Source organism: Orbicella faveolata, unplaced genomic scaffold, assembly GCF_042242905.1.
Source record: "Orbicella faveolata isolate gen_17 unplaced genomic scaffold, um_ofav_v1 contig_2, whole genome shotgun sequence".
Taxonomy (NCBI): domain Eukaryota; kingdom Metazoa; phylum Cnidaria; class Anthozoa; order Scleractinia; family Merulinidae; genus Orbicella; species Orbicella faveolata.
Genome location: NW_028301547.1, coordinates 15,122,834 through 15,142,004, shown reverse-complemented (window position 1 = coordinate 15,142,004; position 19,171 = coordinate 15,122,834). Strand labels below are relative to the sequence as shown.

The window sequence follows — 19,171 nt, the reverse complement described above, 5'->3', positions numbered from 1 at the left end:
GAGCCAAACGGAGGGAGGAAGAGAGGTAAAAAGGAGAACAGAACAAAAACGCTTAGAGAAGCAATAAAAACAAATTTAATTATAGCAGACGTAGGTAAACGGAAGCTGGTCACAATTATGCACAAATTAAGGAATCCAGAACTACTATTATAGAGCGATTCGATTCGCACTTCTATTATAGAGCCAACACTTCTATTATAGAGCAATTCTATTATAGAGCGATTCAATATGTGACAGAATTACAAGATGGTAGCATCACTTGTAGTTTTTTTCGCATCGCTCTTAATGGACTAGCAGGATCTTCTATGTTTTTCTCATTCCACATGCTGCTTTGAGTTTTAGCCCAACTCCACCTTCACCTTGTAAGTCACACAGGCATCCGGAATGGCTATGATTATATAGCTTCCCTTTACCTTATGATATAGTTGAATTTCTTTGTATTGCTTCTCTACGCTTCTTTGTTTTCTTTTCCTCAGTTCATCTCTTTCTTTTCAAACTACAAGGCTTCAGGAGTCCTTCACGATTTGATTTAACACAGGAGAAACTTATGCCTTATATGAAATGATACACTCACTTGCTGAATTATAGCAAAATCTCTCTTGAGAAGTTGGCAGCTGCAGTTTTCCTAAGACTCAGTTCGCTTTGTCATCGCATACAACATTAGAAACCGTAGAGCAATAAACTTATGAACATGAAACAGAGGCTTATCAGTTGATAGGTTTCTGAGAGGAACATATAAGTTTCGCCTTTTTAAATGCTATGCACAGTTCTATGCATATGCAATATAGTGACTATAAGTGAGTGGAATTTGATGTTTACAGTGGGTTTTACTTAACCCGGAAAATAGATAGTAGAATTGTACACGCCACAACTTCGTATTAGTTCCTACTATCCCCTTATAGTTAGTAATTCTTTTGTTTTCTAGTCTTTGTTTTTGTATACCACGCAGTGATACTAATTAGCAGACAATATTACACACTAGCAAGCAGTTTCTGTTTCACGGGTTAAGTAAAAACAAAGACGGAAACCCTCAGTATTGTCTACTGCTTAGCCCAGTGCGTTAGACTGAGACTAAAAATAGTACTTAGTCACTTAATATTATTAACGCTTGTACCGTATTTCCCTAGATAATAGCCAGGGGCGATTATTTTATTTTTCGCACCTAAAAGCGGTTATTATTCGAGAAGGGGCGATGCAAGTATATTTGAATTTTGGAATTGCAGTCTAGGTATTTGCTGAAAAGGAAGTGACATTCATGTATCATAATTTCACAGCAAGCAAATGTATTCCGTCTTCGCTGAGATATCGAAACATGGAATTCAGTCAGTCGCTAATGAACTTATTTTCAAAATTGTTGATGCATAGCATATGGAGGCACGTAATGACTGTTCATGGCGGTGCTTAGACACTCCGGCCATGTAGTCACAGGTGAGAGCATCATTTCATCTAAAGCACAAATTCCTCTAACGCTTAATCAAATCCTAAAGCCTTGCATCTCCCACTTGCTTGCGAGCCAAACGGAGGGAGAAAGAGAGGGGAAAAAGGAGAACAAAACTAAAACGCTTAGAGAAGCAATACAAACAAATTTAATTATAGCAGACGTAGGTAAACGGAAGCTGGTCATAATTATGCACAAATTAAGGAATCCAACACTTCTATTATAGAGCGATTCGATTTGCTTCTTTGGTACTAACAATAAAAGTAGTCGTCCCTAGCTATTATTCGCGGAAATTGTTCGGGGAAATTACCAAATTCCCCCGCACCTCAGTACCAGTTTCAATGTGCTTCGGTACAATTTTCCAGGAATCTGCCCCAGAAAGGAAAACATTTTCGTACGTGGCAGTTGGCTCTGACATATGTGATGTGATACTTTTGCCGTTATTGCAAGCGTATGTAACATGATACTATATTCCTTTTGTTTTCTTGCACACTTATGAACTGATTCTTCAGTTTACTGGAAACTCAGTTTCCTCACTTCCTTCCTTCATTCTTTTGTCTCTAACGCTTTTCTTTCTAACGTTTAATTTAACTGCTAACTAAAGTTGAGAAAACAATTAAACTTGTTAGTTCAGAGTGATCTTAAAATTGCTGTGAACAGTGTTTTCCAATGACCTTTGACTGCTGGTATTACGTAACCGGAGGAAATAAAACAGGTATCAGTTTGCATACATATGCACTTCCTCGGCAGTTGAAATTCCACGCATGCAAAACTTCCAAAAATAAAAAAAACGGGGCTAATAGTATATCATAATACCTAAATTTATCTGCAGCCCAGATTCAGGCGCTCGTGTTTGAAGAATTGCGGGGAAAAGACGCCGTAAACTTGCCGTAAACAAAGTTACAGTCAGTGAATTTTAATCAAAATGACGCGAGCAGTGTCAATAGCTTTTCTCGCTTTTTGAATTGGCTACTTAAAAGAGTCCATAAAATCTCATTGGTTAAAAAGTCGACAGTTTGACAGCTGAAAGTTGGACTTGAAAACTTGCATAAATTAGCATTTTATCCGTCTGTACTCTTATTGATGATAAAAATGAGCCTATCTGCGCGCGAGAAATTAGACAGTTATTGTAAAAATATTTTTCGCGCGCATTTCGCGGGAAGGTCGCATAGAAGAGGAGGACTGGTGCCTCTGCGCGAAAAACGCTGACCTCATCACAGATCCAACATGGCGGCCTGCAAGAGTGTCGTTGTTCTTTGTCCGAATGCACGTCGACAAACCGTGAAAGTGAATCCAACAAGCACGATTCTCCAGGTATTTAAACGGATATTTTCTTGTCTTCTTTTTCTGTTGTAGTTGTGTAAAATGTTGTGATTTTTTTCTTGAAATATGTGAAGTAATTTAATCGCTACGTACAGCTTCCAAATATGAGCTTGAGCTTGTAGCCACAGCGTATATTTGAAGCTTTTTGGAGAGCATGAATTTTCACAGCGTGCAAAAAAATCGTTATTTTGTTTATTTGTGCAGGTACTTGAAGAAGTATGTAAGAAGCAGGCTCTATCAGCTGAGCACTACGCTTTACAGTTAGTAGAATTATTATGATAATCATTATTTAAGAAATAGGGAACATATTTCGGTTTTTATCGAGTTTAATAAAGCAGAGTTATAGAATCGTGAGTGGAAGTTTAGACGAGCAAGAAATGTTGTGGGAACACGAGCTTAAGTTGAGTGTTTCCCATCTCTTTTGAGTTCTCGCAAAGGTTGATGCGTGTTTCTATAAGTGGCAGGGCTCTCCCAAAAATTTGAAGTAAAATTTGTTGTAGGCGGCACTGAGCATTCAGGGCCTCCAAGTCACAAAAAGGCATACGATTTCAGTTTTTATCTGATGCCTCTGATGCATTTGATTTAATGCCAAAAGCATCATCTCAGTCAGATATTTACTTTATTGAACACCACAGCAGTTATCACAAATTATGAAATTATGGAAAAGGCATTTTAAAGTGATATACACATCATGTAATGTTTCCTGCAGTATAAAGCGTTCACTATTAACCGGGGGTGGGGGTTACTCCCTATACTGGCCTATACGGGGAGGCTCTGCCCTTTGGTATTCAAAGAGACTTTAATTGAAATATTTTGAACAGAAGCACCTTACATCGTTTTAAACTTCACAAGATTTTCAAGGGTCTAGAAAAGAGATGCAATGTTCTTAAGTAGGTATGTGAAAGGGGTGGATTTTTTCAATAAAAGGCATATGAAAGAGGTACTTTTTCTGTCAAAATGGTATACAAAAGGGTAAAGGGTTGGACCTTGGACCTTGGACCTTGTAGAATACCCCCTGGACCGTTAATGAGCTGAGAGTTATCCACCTGTTCTTAATACCGTTCAAAGACCCTTCACGTAAAATTTGGTATTTCTTGTGTTGCTTTGAGTTTTCAGCCAAATTCATTGGCATAAAGACTAAGGGTGGGGGCTACAACCCCCCAGTTTCAAAATTGTGAAATTGTTTGTTCAAAACACTCATTATTAAGGCCACAGCACTTGGGAGAAAACATTCCAAAAGGTTTCAAGGTTTATAGGCACCTTTCTCTGATGTTTGCCTCTGCCAAAATGGATTTAAAGTCAAATGATATGAGGGATCCAGGTATTCTGTTTTGGAAGTGCTATATATCAGTTAAGCTTAAATGGTATTAAATGTGTATCATGGAAATCCACAATATGGATATTATTTCAATACAAAATTTCCCATTTACAAAACAATGACAAAAGAATCAAAGCAAATGAAGACCAAGCGTTTTAATTTTGTAGTGACTCTGAGAAGAGCTGTTTTGATTGGCTCCACAAAGAGCCATTTTAAATTTTAAATTTTTCTTGAAGTTTTGCTAGGAGGAAAGAAATAACTTTTGGTTTTTTATAAGTTTCTGATTTTACTAGATTTGAGTAGGCTGACTGGAAAGTCATAAAGTATGCAAGGTTTCAAAATAACTATTTTGGAATTATAACAGTTTTGTTAGATGTGAGAATTGTGAACTTTTTTGCTTCTTGCTGCAGTTTGAGTGCATTTGTATCTTGATTTAATGCTCACCCACTTGTGCAATTTTTTTGGGCAAGAAAGTCACCGCCACCCAAGTCCAAAGGTGCCCATATGCCTATGGCCTAATTTTCATTGTTTTCAGCTTGGAGAGGTATCTTAAGAGAGGGACCTAACATAGGCGTTTTCAGTCTCATATCCCACCACTATTTTTGGCTCAATCCTGTCATCTCCCTGCTGAGAATGTTTATCTTGATCCCACCTGGTAAGAGTTGCAGCTCTCCTTGTAACATCTGTAGCATGTGATTTTTTGTCATTCACACCCTATCTCTCCATCAATTTTAAAACTATTCCTGATCTGCCCTGTCAATGAGCAAATCCCACTTGTGCAATTAAGAATTGGTTCATGCTTAGCGTTTGTATATCGAGTTATGGATGCATGCGGGAAGTTTGGAGAGCACGGAAGAAGCGTAAGAGTTGCTCGAGGCGACAGCTGAGACCAACTCTAGCTTCTTGAGTGCTCTCCAAACTTCCTAAGTGCATCCATAACTCGATATATGCAGAGCTAAAAGCATGAACCAATTCTTTTATAACATGGCAACAACAACTTGGATTCTAAAACATGTCTTATTTGTGATTGACTACAAAGTTCTCACAATGCACGGTGAAGAAACACAAAGGTCATTAGGATCCTAATACGCCACAATCAGTTGAACAATGGTTGAGCGAAATCGCTTAACCTGGTTTCTAAAATTGTCAATGAAAAATTCGCTTCTTTGAATTAATTATATTGAAAATGTAGGCAGACAAAGTCAAAAATACTCGATGAAAATGTAGACAAACAAAGTCGAAATACACACCTTTAAGTAAACATCTTAGCTTGGCAAAAGTCAAAGGCTCGAAGTAGAGTTTGGTTTGTTCAGAATAATCTTCACATTGCCGAAACTTAAACAGAAGGAACTGGCACCAAACTCGACGGAAATTTTGCAGCTAACCTGAAACTGCACATGTCACCTTATATATGCATGGCTGTGCGTATATAGAGATTTTGTTCTTGATGGCTCAATAGGAATTAGATAGGACTGGCACACACGCTATGTTATAACAGTATTTTTATCTTGTGTGCTGCCTCCATTTTTGGCTAAGGCTATTGTCACCAGTCACCAGAGCTTATGAAAAACCCCCAACTGGATAGAACTGTGAAAAAAATGTTTTTTCTTTCTTGTACTAAGGAAACACTGTGAGAAAACAATATCTCTGGATAGAAACATAGAGAAAGTGTTTTCTTGTTCTTTTAAGAAACACTGTAAGAAAAGGAAAGGAAAATAACTTGGTTATTTCTACTATCAAAATGTTTTCTTTGTTTACATCATAATTACATCAATAGCTCCTGTTAGTTCTGTGTTTCTGTTGAGTTATAGTTCAGCTTTTAGCATGTTTTCTAACTTTGCAGTAATCAAAACTACTGAATCAAGTCATAGTTCTCAAGGTTTAACAGAGTTGCAAAAACATAATTTCAAATATTCTAGCACAATTTTTTCTGATCAGCTTCTTTTGTTTGTACATCCAACTTGGCCACCACATCTTTTTATCATATTTTTAGGCTTTAAGGATTCTTTATTTCCAGTTTTAAATTTTTTTGTACTCATCACGAGAAAAAGACTTGTGTCGTTTCGTCAACACATACGATCCAGCTTACTCTGTATTAATACTTAGTGTTAGAGTGGATTTTACTTGAGTTTTGAAAATAATTCACATTTGCCATGTTTTGCATTACTTGGCTTTTAAGTGACTGCTTTGAAAATCTCACACCACTTTGTCATCCAATCAGGAGTTTAACCTAAACCCGATTTGTGACTCACATGCACATATTTTCCTGTGCTTTGCATCAACTGCAAGTATTTGATTTGAGTTTTGGTTGGTTCACTGGATTGTCTCTGTCCTTTGTGATTGGCCTGAATGATTACTTTGGTCGGGTGTCTGGAAAACCCGAATAGCGAATAGTGAATAGTCCCGAATACCGAATAGTGAATAGTCCCGAATAGTGTGAATAGTCTCGAATAGTGTGAATAGTGGCAAACAGTCGCGAAAAGTGATGAATAGTGACGAATAGTCATCATAGAGTCCTAAAGTGCGACGTCACAAAAAAATAAATTTGAGAAATTATGGGATTTGGCGCCATTTTCAAATAGAGCGTCCTTAAAAAAAGGTCTTTGCCCAAAATTACCTCTTAATTACACCAAAAGATGTGCTGTTGATGTAATGATGGCACAAGCAAAGAGAATTTAAGTTTTTGATTATCAAAATAAACTAGTGAATTTGCCACTTTTTGCCATTATTCGCCACTATTCGAGACTGTGCGCCACTATTCGCGCTATTCGAGACTATTTGTACTATTCGCTATTTGCTATTCGGGACTATTCGCTGTTCGCTATTCGCGACTATTCACTATTCGCTCTTTGGGCTTTCTAGACACCCACTTTGGTCTTGCTTTTACAACACTCAGTTGAAATCCTTGTGCATTAATGACATTATTTACATTTTATTAGCTACTCAGATTCTTGCATTTATTACTGAGTAATAAACACTGTAAGAAAGAATACACCAAAAGATGTGCTGTTGATGTAATGATGGCACAAGCAAAGAGAATTTAAGTTTTTGATTATCAAAATAAACTAGTGATTTTCCTGTCTTTCTTTACAGTATTTTCTAAAACAAGTGGAAAACATTATCTCCATGTTTCTATGAAGAATCATTGTGACTGTTTGCGAGAACTCAAAAGAGCTGCAAAACACTCGCCTGCTGTTTGTGTGTCCACAGCATTTCTCGTTCTCCCAAATCTCCACTTTTATTTCTATGCAGTTGCAATTCAATCCAGAAACAGTGAATGAATAGCCACTCTGTGGATGTGCGGTTGATAATTCCTTTTTATAACTCTGTAGAAACTTGGAAAATGTTCTCTTTTTCTTAGTAACTGACATTACTGCACACTTCACTTGGTAAATAACTTGCTTTACCTAGAATACATTGTACAATTATTTCAGTCCTTCAGTTTTCAACTATAGGGTGTCTTAGTAAGTTATCCTTGAAATACAAATGATTTGCAAGACCGTGTGATGGTAGAGTGAATATTGATAGGAGGGTTGTGGTGGGTCTGCTGACCTTGTGCATTTTTCACAGTGTTTTGATTTTGTATACTTAGTCATTCTTGTTAAATTGCTGTGCATGTAATTCTCTGTAAAATCACAAACATAATGACTGAATAATACAAGGTAGATTCATATCTGAAATTGACACTTTGAGAGGCAAGTGTCTATAAAATCTTGCCTTGATTGCATCTGATGTTCTGCTTCTGGGCTAGGCAGAAAGAAAGAAAGAAAAAAGGAAGAAATAGTATAGCAATATGACTTGAAACTTTACCTAAAACTGGATCATGCTTGTTGGGTACACTAAATCACAAACCTCCAGCTTTAAATACTCAAGGAATCAATGATACTGTAAAACCTGGGCTTGTGCCACTCCGTAAGAGGTTTTAGATGGACTCGTAAATGGGGAAGGGGAGAGGCTATATCACGGGGACATACATGGTCCAAAAATGTTTTAGAATGAGCTGATAAAAAATAACTTGAGACTTAAACAAGCAGTGTCAAGATATGACTTTTTTTAAAATTTACTGTTTGTAATAATATTCTTAAATGCCATAATAGATCAAAGCAGTAAGTTTGCAATATGTGGAACAAAAACAAATTTTAAACTAAAATTAAATTTAAATTTAAATTTAAAACTGTAGCTGTGACTGGACCAGAACAAAATTGAAACTCAGACTTAAAATTTGTGCACCATCATTTTAAAGTTGAAGCTTTTTTAAGAGATGGTCTTCAAGTTTTGAGTAATAACTCTGGAGTTCACAGCATTTATGAATTCACTAGCATCGTGACTACTCCTGTTACTAAGTTCTATATCACTTTTCCTGTTTCTACTTACAAAAAGACATCTCTTTGTTCCTCAAGTGCGACTGCTGGATGTTCAGTTTTTTTCAATGTCATCCTATTTGATTAAGTGGCTCGAAAGAAAGATTTTGTTGAAATGTTGCACCTATTGACCAAAAAGACGGGTTCACCACCAATGTTGTGGCCCGATTGAGATGAATTCATTCTTAAAGACATGGAAGAGTCCTTAATTTTCAGTTCACCACAAGCTAGAAGTTCAGGGCTGGCAATGTGTCTTGAGAGTGGCACATTGAGAGGTAGCCATTTCTGGAGCTTTGTTTTGATTTTTGTCATAAAAGAGTAGCAGGGGCGGATTTAGCGGGGAGTGGATTTGGTGGCTAGCCACCCCCCTGTTGGAGAAGCAAAAAATAATTTAAAAAATATGATGAATATTATGGTAGAAATAAAGGGAAACACTCTGGACAGGTTCATTGTAATTACCAATAATTTTTTTCCATCTAGAATAGTGATAAAAATACGTTATCCTCTAACAGCTATACTAGTGTAACAGTTTTTAATTACAGTCGAAACCTCTCCACACCAGCCACCTTGGGGACAAACAAAAGTGACCATTGCAGAGAGGTGGCCGTTATAGGGAGGTAGGGGTGTAATATGACACCTGTTTTTTTTTCGGCGGTGCAACATTATTTTAAAAAAATGCTCATTATAGCATATAAATCATCTCCGGAGACCCAGGGGCAGTTAGTGGGAGCGGGGAAAAGTCTAAACAGGCGAGAAAAAATTCGGGCGAAGAAAACTCAAGAATGAGAGGAGCTCTTCCTCTCGTTCGTGACTTTTCTTCGCCCGAATTTTTTTCTCCCTCGTTTAGACTTTTCCCCGCTCCCACTAACTGCCCCTGGGTCTCCGAGGATGCATATAAGCAGAGACAAACCAACGAGGCACGGTATGGATCAAGTTTAGTAATGTTTTACAATAAAAAGTGGGCTTATGTATACACAGTTCGTCAGTCAATGATTAACTTGGCGTTTTCGAGAGGTTATTTTGGCAGTTGGGACGTGGCCGTTGCCATTGTGGAGAGGTGGACGTTTTAGAGAGGTTAAAATAAGAGTGAATGTGTGGACCGTCTGCCGAGATAAAAAAAAGTGGCCGTTGTAGGGAGGTGATCGATAGTGGAGGTTAGACTGTGGGTTCCAATTCTCAAATTGCAACATTAGGGGAATATGCGCCATTGATTCTGCAACCCCAAGGTACCAGCCACCCCCTCTTGGAAAATCCTGGATCCGCCCCAGAGTAGGCAGCCTGTGCTTGATAAATTTCTCAAGGTCTTCGGCATTTCATTTCTACAAAAATGGATTGCTACTTATCTTAATTTGTAGTCAAGAAGCTAATCCAGCTTGGAAAGACATCCATTTTAAGATAGAATAAGCTGTCCAGATCTAGGCTTGCCGCACACTTCCGCTCTCCATGCTGTGTCATAATCTTCACCCAAGATTAACTAACAATAATATATTTTTATTGAAGTTAATTTTGTTTTGCAGAAATCACATAGCATGATTTATGTTCCTGCATGAAAAACAAGGTTGATTATAGTCATTATAGAAAGGTTCTCTCGTCACTGACGCAAAGTTAGCCAGATAAATACTCGGTAATAAAAGTTTGACTTATTGGATTTCATTTGGCCTTCCACAGTTATAAACACTATCTGCTTTCTTTCCAAATTTGAAATTCCTAGTCAGTGTTTTGTGTAAAATTAATTACCTGTAAAAGACAATCTTGGGAAGTGCTCCCAGAGAATTTATAAAGTGTTTTCTTGGAAAATTGGAACCCTTGCTCTAGTCGACGTAGGAGTTCAAGGTGTTTGTGACTGGCCGGTCTGTGAAAATTACCTTAAAAGATCAGTCTAGCCCCCTGCATTTATTTTTGAGAGGTTTTGGCTTATTCCAAATCACGAATCAACTAGTAGACATGAAGAACTTAACTGACAACATAATAACTATGGTGTAAGGATCACTCTAAAAACGTTTATTAATGGTTTAACTCTAAATCTATTTTCTGGTTTTAAAGGAGGCATGGGAGGGCTTAAGGACGTTCGCGCGCTCAGGCAATTCACACGCTGCGTCATGTATCGCCGGCGAACGCGCAAGCTAAGTCATAGAATGAACAAAAATAGTGCTATTGGCAGTTGATATCACTTTACGTGGATTTAGCGCTCTTGGATGTTCGGTGATAGATAGATAACTTCCCTATCGTTTACCTACGTTTTGCGAAAAAAATGGAAATATCTAAGTATTACTAGTACAAGTTTGACATTTTTTTCCTCGTGCGCCTCCAAATTTCGCTCTTTATTGGGATCACAACGCAACAGTCCCACTTCATGACAAGACCGGTTGCCTCCGTTGACTCATCTTCAGTATTTTTAACTAAAAATCCCCGAGACTATGCTGAGTTTCTTGCAACAATTTGGAAGCCATCGCTCGTGCATGTTTTCCCCGCTTTGCGTCTGCTATATGTGTATTGGCTTGTAGTTTTGATTAGTTCACTGGATTGTCTGTGTAATTTGTTATTGGACAGAGTGATAGACCTCTCTGTACTTTGAACCATAGTAGTCTATTTCAATCAATGCCTATTGCTTTACTGATTTTGCTCATCTCGTGACATTATTTCAGATTCCAATGGTGTAAGCAATAATTATAATAAAAAGCAAAACCTGGGCATAGAAACGTCGTTCCATACTGTGTGGTTCTGGGTGCAATTTGGAGAAAACTCGCACCCAGAGATTTCCCCGAGGGGGACTCCCATATAAAAAGACGGCGGTGCTTGTCGTACCTTCTAGGGGTTAAAAAAAACGTCAGTGACGTCAGTGCCAGTTTATGTGTTGGTTTAAAATTGGTACCTCTTTGGGGTGAACAAAGTTCAAGCCACGCCCACAAGACAGTATCTTGGTACCTCTTACAGGTTCTTTTCAAAATTTTCGACGAGCACCACCGTCCTTTTTATATAGGAGTTCCCCTTCCGGGGGAAATTTCGTTCCCCTTGACCAGCGAACGGTCGGGAAGCGAGAATATATATTGGACTGGCAGTTCAATCAAGTCGCTGGTGTTTTACTTCCGCTCTTAAATATTGATTTTAAAACCAGTCAAAAGGGAGAGTTATCTTCGAGAGTCGCTCCTTTTGTCAAGCTGTATAGTTAAGGTTACAGTATACCTTCAGGGGTGTCTCGCGTGCAAGCGATGTAGCGCGTGCAGTTTAAGCTGTAGATACCTAAACCGCTATATCAAATTAAAGCTTATAGAGCTGACTATCAAACTATACCAAGAGTTTTGAAATAAAATGAATTGTCGAATTTTTCAAGACCACTAAATGCGAGCGCCCGAATCACCTTTCGAAAGCTACAAGTCAAAGCGAATTTCGTTTATCGCCAATTTAATTTTTTCCTCGGTTTCAGGGCCCAAAGCGCTTAAAAAAATGTGTCTGCGTTTTGGCATATTCAATTGCAGTAAAAAGTTACAGAACATTTTCGAAATAGAATTAAAAAGAAATGGAGTGATCGTACAAAAATCGCTCTCGAAGAAAAAGTATTTCGAAATTAACAATTCCCAGACACGCTTTTGTAATTTATATGTTAAACTAGCTACTGTATAAATTTGAGGGCAATTGAACAAATTCCCTTTGAGTTATAGCTCTAAAGTGTCTGCTTCAAGTGAAAAAATTTATTCGAGAAAACAGCGCTAAGAAAAATCTTCTGCTTTGCAAACAAACTCCGCCCACAAACGCCTTCAACTGAGCCAATCAGTGCAGGGAAAGTTTACTACCGTTAACCTCCTGGTGAAATTTACGTGCGAATCTCTGAAAAACCCTGATGTTTTGCAATGCGCTCAAAGCGCCGAAGGCGGAGAGATAATTTTTCTGTGGCTCGGTTTTTCTTGAAGCTGGTCTGGCAAAATGGGGAAGACTAAAAAGGATACGAACGCTAGAGTGGCTGAGCGAAGAAAACAAACAAAAGAAAGCGCGGGGAGCAACTGCGTGTGGTCAACTGTGTATGGATAATATTTCAAATGGTCTCAGTGAGTCGGACGATTCGTCGATATTGGACTTATCAGAAGAGTCTCTGTCAACATCCCTTTTATTGCTGTCAAGTTCCGAAATTTTTACAGAACCTTTCTTTTCTCTTACCAAGAATATTTTGCCCGCCTTATACGGTAGCTATAGCTTCATCCGCGTGGCGAACTTTCGCTTCTTCACCCATTGATGCATTTTCATTCGTTCTTCGCTGTTTTCGCTTTTTCGAACTGGTCCATGTTTTTTACGTGGTCTCTGTTTACTTGTAACTTAATAGAGTTACACCTAATACCAAAAATGCCGAGTTGTCAATTCGGGACATCCATACAGGTAATTCCCGCGAAAATCGTCTCGGTTGATTGCATACACGCCATAGGGCTGTCAATCAAGAGGTAAACTTTTACTTCCGGCGAAAACGTAAAACCGCCATTTCTCCGCCAATATTTAGCCTTTTTCAAATTTTTTTTTCAGAAATTAGAGATTAGTCTTCGACCACTACTTTGACCCAAAAATCCAAATTTGAAGAAAATTGCCGACCCGAACGTATGCTGTAACTTTAAGTTCCCGAAGTGTTGACAGCAAGTGACTTGGGAGGCTTGGGTCGGGCTGCTGGCGCTCTTCATCCAATCAGAACGCAAATTTTCTTGATGACCATTCCCGTGCACCGTCTCTTCCGTGACGAGCTTTGCGCCTCAGGTGTTTCGCCTGGGAAGACCTATCGCAAAGTATTTTTGTCGATTTTATTGCCATGTCTGTTCAATCTCCTGTCGAAGAAAACTGGCAAACAACAAAACCTACCATCAAGGAAAGGTGCACGTTCCTGTTTAACAACGATGTCTTGAGCGATGTGAAGTTGATTGTACCTGCAGTTACAAGTGCCGAAAGTGAAAGTAAAAAAGCTAAACGGGTGATCTCGGCTCACAAGTTTATACTGTCGATCAGCAGCCCCGTGTTCTACACCATGTTTAACGGTGAATTGCCAGAAACTGGAGACGCTGTAGAAGTGCTTGACTGTGAGTTCGAGACCTTGTTGGAATTTGTCCGTTTCTTGTATAGCGACGAGGTTACTTTAAGCGGAAGTAATGTGTTGCAAGTGCTGTACTTGGCGAAAAAGTACATGGTGCCTTCACTCGCAGACAAATGCAGGGAATTTCTGGAAGATAATTTGTATCCATCAAATGTGTTCAGTGTTTTGCCAGTTGGTGAACTACATGAAGACAAACAGCTGTTAGATCATTGCTGGAAGTTGATCGACAGGCAAACCAAGGTAGCTTTGGAATCAGCTGAATCAATCGAGAGGTCTGTACTTGAGGCTTTAGTGGAAAGAGATACTCTGAACATCAAAGAGATTGATCTGTTTACTGCTGTTAGTCGGTGGGCAACAAATGAATGCGGGAAGCAAGGCTTAGAGGCAGATGGCATAGTTAAGAGAAGAGTTCTTGGAGACCGTGTTATCAAAGCAATACGCTTTCCATTAATGACGGAAGGGGAGTTCACTTCAGTTGTTGTCAACAGTGAAATTCTTAGTGCCGAAGAAGTTAGTGAGATGAACGAGTATTTTAAGACAGAAGCAAGTCATCCAGTGGAATTTTCAAAGAAGGCTAGAACATTTAGTTCACGTGGTGATCTTCTACGATGTCATAGATTCACAGGTGGTGGTTACGGCAATGGCACTTGGTCATACCGTGGCTCTGCGGACAGCCTCCTGTTTGAGGTGAGCCAAGATATCGCATTGCACGGAGTACGCCTTTTTGGCAAGGACGATAACAATTATTCGGTAGCTTTGGAGTTAATCGAAGACAGTGATAAATCATCATTACTGTCGAAAACTGGAAATTTTACATCAGAACCTGTGCGTGACTTCAAAGTTGGTGATTACGAAGGATTTGAAATTTTATTTGATACCCCTGTTAAGATAGAGAAAAACACTAAATACCTTGTGAAGGCATTAATATCTGGTCCTCCTTCTATGAGGGGACAAGGATACTATGGACGTACAGGCTGTTCAGGTGTGCAATTTACTTTTTTTTATTACGAAGGAGAAAACAATGGAACACATCACAAAAAAGGGCAATTCCCTGAATTTCTTTTTACAAAATATGAGTAGTAGTAGCACACATTTGTATGCCACAATCCCTAGGATTTCAAATTTTCCTTGGGTAACACTTTTTCGGATCCATGGATGTCCAGTGATCGATATCATGGGAAGCGATTGGTGATGAGAAATTTTTGTGTTGAAATTCCATACCTGATGTGGTCCCAAATGTAAGGAACAAAAGTAAGATGTAAAATAGAAAATGAATGAAACAAATACTGTATAATCAAGGAAAATGGCATACATATATATATTTCCCTTACCCCCTCTGGCTGTTCCTGGGTCTCGAGGATGGATGAATACAAGGTGATGGGTTAGTCTTGGGAAAAAAACATTTTGGTCTTGAAAATAACCAGAGTCCTAATCCAGGAATATTAATTGTTGCACAGATCAGCAATGATATGGTACTAGAAACATCAACATGAATTTCTAGGGTTTCATAGTTTTGTACTGCCTTAGCTTTCTAGAAGATCAAAAACAGACTGAGTCCTGACTCTGAGTTTGAAAAGTATTCAAATTAGGAACTGAAAGAGATATCCAAGCCTGTGTACACTAAGGTGCCAGCTGCTGACTCTCCTCAAGAAAAATCGAAGAAGGGCAACTCTGTTATTGTTGATAACAATAATTATTATAATGACATGTGGAGAAAACAAAGGAAGTTGATCTCTGCATGTGATCTTTTAATGAGACCATTATATTATGACTTTTACTATAATTTGGTTCACAGGTAAAACACGGAGCACTCGTGGAATGATCTGGTCGCTAATAATTAATTCTGTCTACTGCTGTCAATCTGACTTTTATAGATAGACTACACCTCAACCCAGACCACTCTACGATATTCTCTCCAAGCATAATGAAGGAAAACCTGGGATGTTAAGAACAGATTTCCAACGCATTCTAAGCAAGCTGTACACTACAGCATGCTTGTTTTATCACTCAAATGCTATTTAATTGGTCAATTTACAGAGAATTTGCGTGGGTGGTCTTGGTTGAAGTAGTTGCACTGTAAACTTTACAATTTTAAATGTAAATCCCACTCCAAAAATGCAACATTAATTCCTAATGTGGTTTCCACAGCCAACTCTCAAGATTTTTGTCAGCACAACCAATAAAACACAAAGCACTAAATTCAACAATTTATAAATGTTATGCTTTATTATTACACTGCAAACAAGCAATCAGCCAATCCAGACATATTTTTCCACACATCCTGGGATAGATCATGTGGCCTTGAACACAATATTATCAATGGTAGCTCACAGACATCTGCCCTCTGATTTTTCTAAAGGAGTTAGGGTATAATCATCAAGGACATCATTATCTTAAGGAGTTACATGCATTGTTATCAAATTTTGATAAGCAGGTTGTTAAAAGAATGGCAGCCAAAGGCTTATGCGGACCCATTACGTGTAAAATTAACTACAATATTGTTTAAAAAGATAAAATCAGGTTAGATACATATATTTGCAAATAGATAAAATCGTCTGATTTATTAGCTATAATGAGAAGCTTTTTTTCAAAAAAAAAAAAAGTAATTTCAACAATATTTTATGAGAAAACGTTTAAAGCCATGTTAATTTTCTGGTACATCATTAATTCTGTATGATAAGGGCCAAATGGCAGGACCTCTCTTGAAATCCCTATGATAATGCTTACTCTGATGATAATATGAAGAAGACGTGCATAACCTGAAATTTCAGGATCTGTGAAACTGCATAGAACTTAAGTGTAATTGTTGTGCTATATGCGGTAAGTTTTTCTTTTAGGAATTAATCTCTTTGTTTTTAAGTCTCTTATTTCAGTAGAGTTAGGCTAAGGTTTGCATACTTTGTATGCTTGTAGGTTATGTAATTTGCAATGAAGGGAAAAAGTGAATATTAATCATATAAAATATGAATCTAGACATAGAGAACTGTTTGATCTACTTGGGGCTGGGCTGGGCTAGAGTCTAGACATAATTGTGCAACTTTGCAGCATGCAAGTCACAAGATTTGTTGAGTACCAATGAGATCCCAGCAATTTACGAGGTATTACCCAATCTTCGATATGTATTGTCTGACTGTAGTAAGCCATGTATGTTAGAGACATCACGGCAAATTAATCAGAGCAACAGCAATATAGCAATTAAGTTTAGTAGCTTTTAGCTTCCCACCCACCCACTCCAGAGGCAGTTTTGATTCACTGTATGTACCTTGTCGTTAGTGTTGTATCTTGTTTTTGATGACTGTTAATTATATGGTATTGTATGTAGGATTTTACTTCGGAATCTACAACATAGGGCCGTTACTGTTGTATCTATTTTAGTTTTCCATGATTGAAAAAAATAGTGTTGTATGTAGGATTACATCTAATAAACTGCCTGATCCCGACATGAGGTTGCCAGTCTTTGTGTTTAAAATATACTGTTATTACTGTTAACAGTAGACAGAAGTAGTTTTCATCTTTACCTGTGTCACAGTGTCACTGATTATTAGTTAGAACCAAAATATGTATGATCATTTTCTCACAATAAAGTGGAAAATAAAATTTCTACGACTGATTGTTGATTATGGGTAGCTTATGACTGCAATTGGGACACTATAAATGCATTTAGCAAATTAAATAGACATTTTTGATAATATGATTTATTACTCTTTGAAACTAGCTATATATACTTGCCTGGAAATGGAGCTCTATCCCCTGTGCAAAATTGTATATGGTTTCCCTTGCAAGGTGCAGCTGATGCACACTTTAGCACATCCAGTATAGTATATGTAACAGGTTTACTTCACTGAGATTCTCCCCTGTCTTGATTTGGGTGTCATTGAAGCTGAGGCAACATGTTAGTAAATTACATTCGCAAAAAGGCTTTCTTAGCAATGAGGTCGGTGAGCTGGACCAGGAAATATCTGGCCCAGGATGATCTTTACATGTAAGGGTGCATTCCTTTGGGATGATCTGGATCAGACTAGTGATCATCAAAGAAGCCAATGAATCTGTGACCAGAGTGGATTGACATCGGTTCCTTTGATGCACCATGATCCAAGCAATCTTGGATCACTGATCCTGATCCAGATCACCCCAAAGGAATGCACCCTAAGTGTATTTCACAGCTCAGTTATTGTAACCACATTCTCTATAGACTCCCTAAACTTGAGCTTGAAACTGCGGCTTGTCTTAATCAGAACCAATCAGACAGACCTCATCACTTCCATGGCTAGGGACCTTCACTGGCGTCCTGTTAACACATTATTTTAAACATACTTTTAAGTTCTGCACCTCTAAAATTGTCAATGAACAATTGCTTCCCTACTATGCAATGTTTAATTGAACTAGCTTGAGATCCATGTTGGGGAAAATTTGTTGCACGTTTATGGACTGAGAAGCAGGTGAGGTCCATAAACTTGCAAAAAAAACAAATGAGACCAATATTTCCCAATAAAGTCTGAACAAGCTAGTTCAATAAAAAACATTATAATGGTTCTTGTAAAACTCTGACTTGATAAATTAATTAATCCCTGCAATCCTGCAAACATGGATGCAAAAGTTCAGCATTTACTAATAACGGTTTCTAAGTTGCTTTCACGAAAGATGAACTCAGCTTGCCCTCCAGATATGAAGGAAGAAAAATTTCTACCTTGCTGTTCTTTTGTGCAATGTTTTGAGAGCTTTTTTGCAAAAATTACACTTGAGCTCCCATGCGGGGCCCCTTTTGTTACGAGCCAATGGCTGATGGGGCCTGACCCTGCCCAAATAAAGTTTGACTTGACTGGACCTGACTTGCAGTCCAAATTGTTTTAAACTTTGGGCTGTCCAGGGAACCAATCAGAATTCTCCTTTATGTTTTGGGAAAGTTTGCCATTTAACAAATTGATGTCAGGTTTTTATGCCTCTGTCATTTTATAATTTGATGATAGATTGCATCATAACATTTTCAAAGTGGCTGTGGAACCATGAGCCGCATTCGAGTGGTTCCGCAGTAAACTTTGACAATGTTATGATGAAAATTATCATCAATAAGAGGACAGACACATAAAAAAATGATGTCAATTTGTTTTTTTCACTAACAAGATCCCAAAATGGTCAAATGCCGGGGAAAAAATGAGGGGAAAAGATGCCATAAACTTGCTGTAAACAAAGATAAGTGAAGTTTATTGAAAATGATGGGCACATTGTCAATATCTTTTCTCGCTTTTTGATTGGATACTTAAAAAAGTCCATAAAATCTCATTGGTCAAGAAGTTGACAGTGTGACAGCTGAAAGTTGAACTTGAAAGCTTGCATAAATTGAAATTTTATCTGTCTGTGCTCTTATTATATTGACGATAAAAATGAGCCACTCAGCGTACGAGAAATTAGACAGTTGTTGTAAAAATAATACTGTCCAGTAAGTTTGTGGCTTAGCAATAACTGTAAACCAATTTGTTCTCTCACTCTTTTCTGTTTTCTGACTCCTACAAGTACCTGATGTTTCAAAGGCTGCATATGGCCAACAGACCTTGTCTTTCTATGTCCTGAAATGTTTGAATCCTGTACTCCTGTCTAAAAGAAATTCTGAGACCATGAACATTTTTAAAAATAAAGTCGATCATTTCCTTTTTGTAATAATATTATTG

The 19,171-nt window shown here is 38.0% G+C and overlaps 1 protein-coding gene across 1 annotated transcript in view; it reads left to right on the top strand.

The window, feature by feature from the left end:
- The first annotated feature begins 2,626 nt into the window (after positions 1-2,626).
- The window catches only part of LOC110047311 (tether containing UBX domain for GLUT4-like), a 28,792-nt gene continuing 12,247 nt past the window's right edge, over positions 2,627-19,171 (top strand). Inside the window, exons 1-2 of the mRNA XM_089289826.1 lie at positions 2,627-2,752; positions 2,966-3,021. Coding sequence (XP_089145952.1) covers positions 2,666-2,752; positions 2,966-3,021 — 143 coding nt within the window. The 5' untranslated portion in view covers positions 2,627-2,665. The remainder of the gene's footprint in view (positions 2,753-2,965; positions 3,022-19,171) is intronic.